This window comes from Enhydra lutris, unplaced genomic scaffold (genome assembly GCF_002288905.1).
Source record: "Enhydra lutris kenyoni isolate GAN:26980312 unplaced genomic scaffold, ASM228890v2 scaffoldscaffold68, whole genome shotgun sequence".
In the NCBI taxonomy this organism is placed as follows: Eukaryota; Metazoa; Chordata; class Mammalia; order Carnivora; family Mustelidae; genus Enhydra; species Enhydra lutris.
In genome coordinates this window covers 4,915,378-4,927,753 of record NW_019154152.1, presented here as the reverse complement: position 1 = coordinate 4,927,753, position 12,376 = coordinate 4,915,378, and the positions used below count along the sequence as shown (strand labels likewise).

The 12,376-nt window shown below is 39.7% G+C and overlaps 1 protein-coding gene across 5 annotated transcripts in view; it reads left to right on the top strand.

Moving 5' to 3' along the window:
* Window positions 1-12,376, top strand: part of LOC111159585 (zinc finger protein 143) — a 57,596-nt gene that overhangs the window by 17,542 nt on the left and 27,678 nt on the right. For 3 of the 5 annotated variants that reach the window (XR_002641421.1, XM_022522119.1, XM_022522121.1), the window contains exons 5-8: window positions 82-162; window positions 1,560-1,756; window positions 2,317-2,391; window positions 11,600-11,719. Coding sequence is in view for 4 of the 5 variants with exons in the window: in XM_022522119.1 (XP_022377827.1) it covers window positions 82-162; window positions 1,560-1,756; window positions 2,317-2,391; window positions 11,600-11,719 (473 nt within the window). In the remaining variant the exon portion in view is untranslated. Of the gene's footprint in view, window positions 1-78; window positions 163-1,559; window positions 1,757-2,316; window positions 2,392-11,599; window positions 11,720-12,376 lie in introns of all 5 variants that reach the window. The other 2 variants (XM_022522118.1, XM_022522117.1) reach the window with 1 other exon arrangement.

The window sequence follows — 12,376 nt, the reverse complement described above, 5'->3', positions numbered from 1 at the left end:
TTAATGGTTTATTGACTCATCGCTGAGTTATCCGGTCGTTAGGAAACGTGGGATCTAAATGTAATCATTGTTCTTGAGCAGGGGACAGTTTGCGTTTAGAGGATGGTCAAGCAGTGCAACTAGAAGATGGAACAACAGCGTTTATTCACCATACCTCCAAAGGTAAACTAACTTTGGAAATAGGAATAAGGGAGGAGTGTGAGAAAAGTAAGACCTGCCTGTATTTGCTGAAATGCTGTCACGTAAAAGAAGATTTGTACTTGTTCTCTGAAATACAAGATGGCGGATTTGGGCACAGTCTAAGGAAAAACTTTGTGATCGTTTGAGCTGCCCAGTAACAGGTTGGAAGGGCAAACCCCTGGTCTCTGATAGACTTCGAGTAGAGGCTACTATTTGAATATAAAATTAAACATTTGAAATTTAAAGTATTGATTTTTTTTCCCTCTTAAATATGTATTTTTTAAGATTTTATTTATTTGAGAGAGAGAGTATGAGCTGCGGGGGAGAGGAGGAAGCAGGCTCCCTTCTGAGCAGGGAGCCCAATGTGGGGCTTAATCCCAGGACCCTGAGATCATGATCCGAGCCAAAGGCAGACGCTCAACTGACCGAGCCATCTGGGCACCCCTCGAATATAATTTTTAAGCAAGATCCTTGGCCTATTATGTTGGTCTTTAAGACGAAATAAAAATTTTAAATTTATCTGAAGCCAATGTGGCAAAAATGGTAACGCTTATTAACTTCATGTAGGGAGGCCCAGGGGTTTGAGGTGGAATGCATAGGAGTAATGAGCATAGCTCTGAAGCCAGACTGTCTGGGTTCAAATCTGGGCCTGCCGTCTTTTAGCTGTGTGACCTTGTTCAAATTACTTAACCTGTGCTTCAGGTAAAATGAGTGTTACAGTGAGTATCCACATCATAGGGTAGTTTTGAGGACAAAATGTGCAAACATATGTAAAGCACAGTATTTGTCACCTAGTAAAGGCTTGAAAAATGTGAGCTATTATTACCTTATAGAATATATTATAGAATGACATTACATGTTTTAGAAAGACTTTAGTTGTGAAACCAAATGGGGAAATTTTTTAAAATTTGGAATACTTAAATTTGTAAGTAATTTAAAGTTAAAAAGACGTAAACTCTGAATTTTTTTCTTTGGCAGGGGGACTTAATCACAGGTTCATTGTGATTGTCTAGATTTACGATTTCACAAAGCTCTATATATGCTTATTTAGAAGAGAAAAAAAGCCCATGGGCTTTGGAGTCATCCTGGCATGAGTTTAGATCCTGGTTCCTCTACTGATTTTGACTGTTAATTGTTAGTTTTTTCCATTTTCTAGTTCCTAAGGAAAGTGACTTGACTTCCCCCAGAACTCAGTTTCCCTTTTCCTGAATGAGGGTGGTACATACACCCACCTCACAGAATTGTTGTGAGGAACTGAAGGAGAGCACACATGTGAGGCACATGGACCTACTCAGCCAAAGTTCCTTCCCTTCTTCCTTTAAATCTGTAACTCTGTCAGACTACCTATAATTTCATGCCCTTCTCTTCCTCTCCCCCAGACAGTTATGACCAGAGCGCCTTACAGGCAGTGCAGCTGGAAGACGGCACCACTGCGTACATCCACCATGCGGTGCAGGTCCCGCAGTCTGACACCATCTTGGCAATTCAGGCTGATGGGACGGTGGCAGGTCTGCACACTGGAGACGCCACGATTGACCCCGACACCATCAGTGCTCTGGAACAGTATGCAGCAAAGGTACAGCATTTTACAATGTCAAGAACGTCCCAGATGTAGCTTCTTTACTTTTCATTAAAATAAAACAAAAAAAAGTCTACTTTATCGAAGAAGAAACTAGCAATTCAAAGTCAAAATCGGACAGCCTTAAGGAGATCAGCATTTATCTTAAAAGAAGTGAAATGTAGGAAAAAATAGTTAAGTACAGATAATAGGAATGGAATAAGAGCTTATAGAAAAGAAATGGGGACTGATAAGTCACAGAAAGATATATTCAAGGATGAGTGCCGTAAAATAAATAATAAAGTATAGATGGAACAGCTTATGAATTAAGAAGCAGAAATTAGAGATTGGAAAAAGTGAAGGAAAGTCTCAGTTAAGTTTTACATCAAAAGTACTGGGTTTTTTCCTTGCACGGAACATGTATCTTTCATACAATTTAAAAGGTTTCTTTTCCCCACTTTTTATAGTAGAAAATTTCAAACACACACAAAAATAAATGATAATGAATCCCTGCGTACTTATCACCCAAAGAAATGTCAAAAGGTGAAACTTTTTAAAGCTTTATTTTATTTTTCTAGGTGTCCATTGATGGCAGTGAAAGTGTAACAGGTACTGGGATGATTGGAGAAAACGAACAAGAGAAAAAAATGCAGGTATGTAGAGCTACTTTTTTACAGAAGAATTTCTTTCCCTTAGCATTTGAAGGCCCTTCTGTGAGTGAAAGCGAGAGTAGAGAACTCACTACCTCCATAGGAAGATTTCCCAGGGAAAGAGTGTACATATTGGGCAGTAGCTTTCTGGAACTACCTCCGGTCTCAGGATTTATTATGGATCCACAGTGGCACTAAAGAAACAGAAGTACCCCAGAAATCCCAATGAAGTTCATGTTCTGGAATCCGAGGCAGTTTTGGAGGCAGGCATGGCAGGTTATGGATCCTTCCTCTGAGGCACCACCATTACTGTGACTAACTCACCCTCCCTGCTTTGCTCGTTGTGTCTTCTTGTTTCTTTTGTTTCCACCTGGTTCCCCATATACTTTCCTTTTCAACCTCCATAGAGAAGGTCCAGCCTTGCTAATCATCCTTGTTCCTACTGGGCAAAGCTTTTTCTGCTTTTTGTACCAGACTGCTTCCCGGGCTGCACATGGCCACGGGTTGGCTATCCTTAATTCAGATGCTCACCCTGGGTCCAGTCATTGGGCGTCCATTACCCAAACAACAGCCCACAGCAGCAGTGTCTCTAAAAGTTTTATACTAAGTGCCAAGTAGTCACAGATGCTTTCTGGGAGATATACAAGTCAAAAATCCCAAACTGGCATAATTCAGGATTCTGCTTTGAATTACCTGTTTGTGTGGGGAGTTTGGTAGGTGTTTGGGAGTTATATAATCATTGTAGAATATTCTTGCTTTAATGCTGCGCCTTATTTTCTCAGCAGCTACCTCTAATAGTTTGCCGATTGTTCCCTCGTGGCAGTTGTTCGCATTCTTTGACAGTTTTGTCATATTTAACTCCTGTTCTAAAGTGATTCCTTCTGGGCCACAATTTTAACTTGAACGTTAGTATCACCACTTACCACGGAGTGATACTATTAGAAGTTACGGAGAAGATTTTACATTTATAATAATAGTAAATGATTAAATGACAGGAATCACTGAAATCGCTGGTAGAAATGTGATACTTCTTTTATTTTATTTTATTTATTTATTTGTCAGAGAGAGACAGGGCGAGAGAGGGAACACAAGCTGGGTGAGTGGGAGAGGGAGAAGCAGGCTTCCTGGAGAGCATGGAGACCGATGTGGGGCTCAATCCCAGGACCCCAGGATCATGACCCGAGCCAAAGGCAGACACTTAACCAACTGAGCCACCCAAGCACCCCCAGAAATGTGATACTTCTGAACATTGGTGAAGAGCCAGCATTTCTGTTTCTTTTCTCAAGTGGTATCATGAAGGGGCGGTAGTATGAACAGTAGTTGGCAATTCACCAAGCCCATCAGCTTTGATACTGTGTGATTCTTTGTGAAATTTTCAAGTCTTTGAAGTCATAAAATGAGAAATATTTTTTGTACTGCAGTATGTCAAATCCACCGAGTCAAGTTCTACTAAAATGCAAATGGGGTATGAATATATTCAAGAGAGGTAGGTCAGTGCCTTGGAGTCTGTCCCTTATTAGTGACTAACAAGTTTTTAAATAATGGAATATTTTTAAAGAGAGACAGTTGTAGCTACACTTGTAATAAACTAACATAGAATGGGTCTTAAAAAATTGAGTGAATTTACCACTGGACTGTATAACATTATACTGTTACCATAAAAGTCTTTTTGTCTATTACAGGGGCGCTTGGTTACTGTTTCTTTTTACATTTTTTTTTTTTAAGATTTTATTCATTTATTTGTCAGAGAGGAGCGAGAGTGAGCACAGGTAGACAGTGGCAGGCAGAGGCAGAGGGAGAAGCAGGCTCCCCGCCAAGCAAGGAGCCCAATGCGGGACTCGATTCCAGGACGCTGGGATCATGACCTGAGCCGAAGGCAGCCACTCAACCAACTAAGCCACAGGCGTCCCTCTTTTTACATTTTAAATGTGGTTACTAGAATATATATATATATATATATATATATATATTTTTTTTTTTTTTTTTTTTTTTTTTTTCAGTTAGCCAACATATAATTCATCATTAGTAGAACATATTTTTTTAGAATTAGACTCCAGGCCCAGTGTGGAGCCCAACACCGGGCTTGAACTCACAACCCTGAGATCAAGACCTGAGCTGAGATCGAAAGTCGGAGCTTAACCGACTTAGCTGTGCCGGTGCCCCTAGAACATTTTTAACTATATACATGGCTTGCACCTGTGACTCCTATTTCTCTTCATTAATGCTGGACCAGAAGTTCATGAATCCTCCATCCTTTCATGCAATTTAGTACCATAGTTGACGTTGAGAGTCCAGTACATAGTATTAAAAGGTCAAATATCGCAAAAGAACCACTGCAAATAAGCAACACCTCCTCTTGGTACTCCTACTTCTGCCAGAATGCTTAAGAACTTTTAACTCCATTCCTGGCTGAACTTTAAATAAAGAGATCTGTAGCTAATACAGTAGATTTTTTCTAAGTAGTCTTGTTTCAAAGCTGTAGATTTTTTTTTTCATTCTGATGCTTACAGTTTAGAACTCTTTCATCTATGACATAAACATACTAATTGTGCTGCTGAGTTGCTCTTGCATGAAACCAGATTTCATAAGACAAGAAATACCTAGAGGATCTAAAGCAGCTGTGCTCATGGGGGTGGGCAGAACTCCCCCCCACCCCACCACCACCAGAAGACAGTTAGCAATGTCTGGAGACAATTTTGGTTGTCAAAATTGGGGGAATATTACTGGCATGTAGTGGGTAGATGTCCTACAAGGCATAGGACAGCCCCCACAACAAAGAATTATCCTGTTCAAAATACCAGTAGTGCCAAATTTTTTAAAACCGTGATCTAAAGTACTCGATTTAAGAATGCCCAAGTGTTCATTTGTGGGAACTGTAAGGCTAATGGGGTAGGTATTTGGGGGAGACTCTGACTGCTGTCATTGCCCTCATGCTGTACCACCCTTAGTTAAGTAGAAAACAGCATGGTATTAAAGTAGCACACTTGTGTAATAAAAAGTCCATGTAGTTTCTACTCTGCCATGTAATAGCTGTGTGACTGAGCAAATCACTTGACTTCTCTGGATCTGAGTTTTCTCATCCGGCAAATGAGAATAACTTTCCTTACCCATCTCATGAGGTTATGAAAACCAAATGAGATTTTCATTTGGTTGACACTTTGGGTAACACATGAGAACATTATTTTTAACTATATAAGTATTATATGACATTGTTCATGCTTTACAATATGAATACTAGAATACTAAGGCTTTTTTTCATGGTAGCCATTAGTTTATTTTAACTTCATTTGAAACTAATTGGAAATATTGGAGATCAGAGTGCTTTGGCTTGGTACTTTTAATCAGATAGATATTAATCAGATAGATATTTAATCAGATCAGATCTGATTTATTTAGATATTACTTTTAATCTAATAGAAAGTACAGAAAGCCAGTGAAGCCAGCTTAGGAAAAAAGAGATATTGTAAGGATACAGCAGAGCTTATAAGAAGCCAAGAGCATGAACTGATGGATAGCCAGGCTTCACAGGAACCAGAATTGCAAAGAAGTCAGGACTGGAGGTTGATCTCACTCCTTTTTCTTCCTCCTCCCCTCTTCCATGGCATCTCTGCTTTCTTTGCAGATAGGTGTCCTGTTTTCGTTGTATTTGCATCTGGCTCATCACAGCCATGCTTTCTCAGGTTTACCACCCACAACTAACTGAAGATTTTCCTTTATTTCTCAGGTCATATTCCAGGGAAGGAAAGTTCATGGACTTAGCTTGATTTTTAAGTTGAGCCGTGTAAGGCATAGGTTACTGGTCAGCCTTATATACACCATCTGTTCTGGTTATCAGGCTCTGTGGCTGGTATGGCAGATCTCCCAGAACATGGGTTGGGTGATTACCCCCAAACCTGCCTGTATATATAGGCAGTTTTAGTGTAGATCTATTCCATGCGTATTTTCTGTACTTTTCTCTAGCTATGTGATCTTGAGTAAACAAACCTTGCTTTTCTAAGCCTCTTCTTTTCATCTCTAAAAGGAAGGTATTTGATCAGTGGTTATTAATCAGGGGCAAACATGAGATTGAGTTACAGAACTTTTAAAAATAACCCCTGACTGGGGCACGTGGCTCTGTTGGTTAAGCCTCCATCTCTTGGTTTTGGCTCGGGTCATGATCTGAGGGTCATGGGATTGAGCCCTGAGTTGGGCTCCACACTCAGTGGGGAGTCTGCTTCCCCTCCCTCTGCCCCAACGCCCCACTCACACTTTCCCTCTTTTGTTAAAATAAATAAAGAAATCTTAAAAAAAAACAAAAAAACAAAAAAACAAAACCAGGACTAAGATCATTTTCCAGAGATTTGATCAGTAGGTCTGAGATAGAACCCAGGATTTTTTCAAAAAATACGTTTAGTAGTTTTTTTTTTTAATTATTTCAAAGAAGTACATTGGAAAAAACCAAAATGACCAATTATCTTACTATGTAGGTAGCTACTGCATACTTTTTTTTTTTAAGATCAGCATTTTTACTTTTAGAAAATCCATTTGTTGTCTTATCTTCCATTTCTCTCATCAGTGTTTTATAATTTTCAGAGTACACGTCTTCATCTCCTTGGTTAAGTTTATTCCTAGGTACGTTATTCTTCTTGGTACAATGGGAATGTACCAGTTTTCTTAACTTCTCTTTTTGCTGTTTTATTATTAGAGTATAGAAATATAACTAATTTCTGTGTTTTAATTTTATATCCTGCTACTTTACTGAATTAATTTATTCTAATAGTTTTTTTTGGTGGAATCTTCAGGGTTTTCTATATATAGTATCATGTCATCTGCAAGTAGTAACAGTTTTAACTTCTTTCTTCCTAATATAGATGACTTTTATTTCTTTGCTTGTCTGACTGCTATGGCTGGACCACTTTCTTATACCATATACAAAAATAAACTCAAAATGGATTAAAGCCCTAAATGTGAGGGGCGCCTGGATAGCTAGGTGGGTTAAGTCTGCCTTTGGCTCAGGTCATGATCTCAGGGTCCTGGGATCCAGCCCTGCATCAAGTTCTCTGCTCAGCAGGGAGCCTGCTTCCCTTTCTGTCTCTGCCTGCCTCTCTGCCTACTTGTGATCTCTTTCCCTCTCTCTGTCAAATAAATAAATAAAATCTTAAAAAAAAAAAAAAAAAAAAGACCTAAATGTGAGACCTGAAACCATAAAACTCTTAAAGAAGAACAAAGGCAGTAATTTCTCTTGACATTGGCTATGGCAACATTTTTTGCAGCCAAATCTCCTAAGGCAAGGGAAACAAAAGCAAAAATTAACTATTGGGACTATGTTGATATAAAAAGCTTTTGCACAGTAAAGGAAACCATCAATAAAACAAAACAGCCTACTGAATGGGAGAAGATATTTGCAAATGATATATTCAATAAGGGGTTAATATCCATGTTATATATTAAAAAAACTTAAACAATTCAACACCAAAAAAACACAAATAATTGGATTAAAATGGGCAGAGGACCTGAAAATACTAATTCAAAAAGATATATGCACTCCTATCTTTATTACAGCATTACATACAATAGCGAAGATATGGAAGCAGCCCAAGTGTCTATTGACTGATGAATAAAAGAAATTATGGTATATATAAAATGGAATATTTTGCAGCAAAAAATGAAAAAAATGAGATCTTGCATTGGTGACAACTTGGATGGACCTAGAGGGTATGCCAAATGAAATAAGTAGGAGAAAGACAAATACCGTATGGTTTCATTTATGTGTGGAATCTAAAAAAAACAGACAAATTAACAAAAAAGCAGAATCAGACCTCTAAATGCAGAGAACAAAACGATAGCTGCCAGAAGAGAAGGGGTGTGGGGGATGGGCAAAAGGGGTGAAGGGGAGAGGGAGATACAGGCTTCCAATTATGGAACGAGTACATTGAGGGAATAAAAAGCACAGCACAGGGAAACTAGTCAGTGTTGCATGATGACAGGCGGTAGCTACATTGTTGTAAGGGTGGCATGTCACATAGAGACATTGAACCACTATGCTCTATACCCATAGCTAATACAACGTTGTGTGTCAACTATACTCAAGTAAAAAAAGTTAGATTTAAAAAACGCCTTATCTCATTGTACCCTTAAAAAAAGTCCAAATGGGGAGCGCCTAGGTGGCTTAGTCAGTTGGGCGTCTGCCTTCCGCTCAGGTCATGATCCCAAGGTCCAGGGATCAAGCCCTCGTTGGGCTCCTTGCTCGGCGGGAGCCTGCTTCTCCCTCTCCCACTTCCCCTGCTTGTGTTCCCTCTCTCACTGTATCTCTCTAAGTCAAAAAAAAAAAAAAAAAAAAAATCCAAGTGGTACAGAGAGATAAAAATAAAAAGTGAAGGACCGCTACCCAATAATAACCATTGATTGTTAGAATGGCTGTGGAGGATTTTTGTTTGTTTCTTTAAGTAGGCTCTACACCCAGTGTGGGACTCAAACTCAAGACCCTGAGATCAAGAGTCACATGCTCTACCGACTGAATCAGCCAGGCAGGCACCCCTTTGTTTTTTTAAATCTTACTGGCAATTCTGATGTGTCCCATGTTCCCTAAAGGTCCCTCTGTTGCCACACTTCTTCGATTAATTCCTCTCTTGAAAGAGAGCATACTTTTGAAAATTCTTCAGGTTGCTTGAATTTTATCCTTTCCCAAGCGTATAAATTATTGACATCCTAATATATACAGGTTTACATGAGTCAGATAACAAAAATCCTATCTTCTGTGTATATCAGACCTTTACAGTAAACGGAATTTCAAGTACTGAGCTAGGCAGTAAAAGCACCAGTTTTCCACAGCCCTGTCAGCTCAGTCACTGCAGCCACAGAAGCTCTGCCATTCAGTTACCGCTGAGCTGCTGCAGCCTGAAGCCCGGTGGCTCGCTAGGGTGAACTCTGGAGCTCATCTGCTTCAAGTCCTACTTCCCAGCCTTTGACCTTGGGCAAGTGACATTACTTAACTACCCTGAGCCTCATTTTTCTTACTTGTAAATCATAGGAAATAGTTAATTCATTGGAGGACCAGCAAGGTTGCACACAAGCAAAGCACCCCCCACCACGCAGCGCATAAGTGCACCCCCTCAGGGAAGGGCAGTGAACCTCTTTAGTATTGAAGTCACTTTGGAATTCAGTCTTAGGCTCCGCCCTTTATTTAACCAGTGAGATTTGCACCTCCTCAGAACCCTGGAATGTTAAAGCTAGAAAGGAATTAGCATTATCTTCTCCTACCTATGGTGGTTTTCAAACTCTGATTTTTCGGTCCTATGATTTTTCGGTCCTAGGGTTTCTTTGCCGTCCCTCCGGGACAAGCAGAGCTTTGAGCCACCCATACCTGCCTGGGCCAGCAGAGGCAGGAATGCTTTCATCTGTTTTGCACAGTAGAATGCTGTGTAAGATCTCATCTAGCAAAGGAATTTAACTCCTTAAAAAAAGTTTAAAAAAGAAAAAAAAAATCACTGATTTAGGACAATGTGTTCTTTATACAGACGAGCAAGCCCTACTGACTTGCAGAAGGTCACACAGTGAATTTATGGCAGAGCTGAGGTTCTCTCTTAATTCCCAGAACATACATTAAGCAAGATAGTAATGAAGTCATTTTCTGTAGATGGTTTTAGAAGCTGATTAGCATTTCACTGGTATTAGCTTCTCTGTTGCCCTTGAGACATTTCCCTTACGATAATACATCAGGCTTTTCTTTCGACAGACTATGTCTGTCCTATACTGAAATAACCAATACAGCCCTGCCTCTTCATTTAGCTTTTGAAATTTGGACTCTGTCCACCTTCATCCTTAAAATATCTGCAGAATCATCTATTGCTTTCTATTCCGTGGTCATTGTCCTAGGCTGGTTTTCACCACTTCTTCCCTGCATATTCATGATTACACAGACTTTAGTTTCCTTGCATCTTTTGTCTTTCACTGTTGCACGCCATTACCAGAGTTCTCTTTATAAAACACAGAACTGATCTCGGTCAGTCCCTTACTTTAAAAATGTTGGGTCCCCAGAAGAGCATGCGACTCTAGATCTTGGAGTTGTGAGTTCAAGCCCCACATTGGGTGTAGGGCTTGGTTAAATAAATAAATAAACTTAAAAACAAATGTTAATACCTGCCTTTGCATTCATTATCTAGGTTTACTCTTCAGAATGGCTTCTAGGGACACCTGGGTAGCTCAGTCTGTTGGGTGTCTGCCTTTGGCTCAAGCCATGATCCCACAGTCCTGTGATCAAGTCACACATCGGCCTTCTTGATCAGTGGGGAGCCTGCTTCTCCCTCTGCCTGCCGCTCTCCCTGCTTGTTCTCTCCCTCTCTGACAAAATGAATAAATAAAATCTTAAAAAGAAAGAAAGAAAGAAAGAAGAATAGCTTCTAAAGCTCTTCCCAAATGTGATCTTCAGCTTCCCTTTCTTTTTCATGTTACTCACTGCCATATAGACATAATCCTCTCATACTAAGTTTCCAGTTCTTCCAGGCACACTTCCTTATTTTTGGTCATACTCTTCTTCTGTCTGGACTGCTTGCCTCACTCCTCATTTTCAGCCTTTAAATTTCACTGTGAAACAAGGCACCCTAACCTACAGCTCTGTCAGCCCAGGGCCCACAGAGTAGAAAGTTGTTCTTCCATTTTTATGGTATCTTAATTTCTAAAATAGGTGGTCATCTTTAAAAACTTCTGAAATCAGGAAAATTATTTGAAGTCTTGTGATGTTGAGTCCCAGAAAAATCTCCTAAATATAAGTACAGACCTAGGATCAGATGCCCTGTACTGTCTCCCGCAGGTGACGGTAACAGCAACATAAACCCCTCTTTTTTCAGTGCTTTGAAAGGCTTTTGAAGTTGAAAATGCGCTTTACGTTGTTTTTAGAATAGATGTCCTATATATATATATATTCCTTGAGCCTGTCATGGAATACTTGCATACAATGGTGATGCTTCCTGGATAGAATTCTCTAGAATGGGAATAGATCTGTGAGCTCTAGCTCTGCCCCCTCGTGGAGCTCATCTTTTGACTTCTTCCCAGCTGCTGACTTCAGCTCTGGAACAGAAATAACCTAACTGGTTCAACATGACAGAATCTTTGTAAAATGATAATCTGAATCTGGAAACCCACATTACAGTTTTTTATCTTTTTTATTCTGCAAACAGTAATTTCATCTACCTTATTTCTGTATGAATAAACCGTACTTTTTGGTTTTATCTAGATTGTCTTACAAGGACATGCGACAAGAGTAACTGCTAAATCCCAGCAGAGTGGAGAGAAGGCATTTCGCTGTGAATATGATGGATGTGGGAAATTATATACAACAGCTCATCACCTTAAGGTATGTTTAAAGGAAATGCTCTATCTAGGTATGACAATACTGAGGACATTAAATGCCAGCACGATATATTGATAGCATTAAAAAGCCGTTATTTTCCCTCACTTACCAGGATAAAGACACACGCTCATGCTTGAACAGGCCATGCAAAACCCTATGCAGATTTTAGAAACTGTCAGCTGTCCGAGAGCTTGAGCTGTTCCTTTCTGTCTCCCTAATGTCTGTCGTTCTACGTGGCACATGGTAGATACTCTGTGTATTTGAATATATTTTTGTCAGATGTGAAATTTATGTTAAGTTTAGGAGAGCTGGTGGTGTAATTCTGTTAACAGTGATATGCTGAAATCTAGCAGAAGTTGCTGTTAATGTGCCCTGTCTTTCAAATATATGGGCCACATGTTTTGATGGCAGCTACACACAACATACCACGACTCAGTAGCTAACACTCACTGAATAACTTACAGTGTGTAAGGAGGCGGTCACTTAGCCTGTTTAGGATAGCAGTCCCCATTACTCATTGGTGTGTAACCTTGACATGTTACTTGGTGTCTTAGGGCCTCATTTTCCTTATGGTAAATCACCTCCCTCACAGAGCGGTTATGAGAAATAAATAAGTAGATTTTATGTACATAAAATAGCGAAAAAAATGGCGTGGTAGAG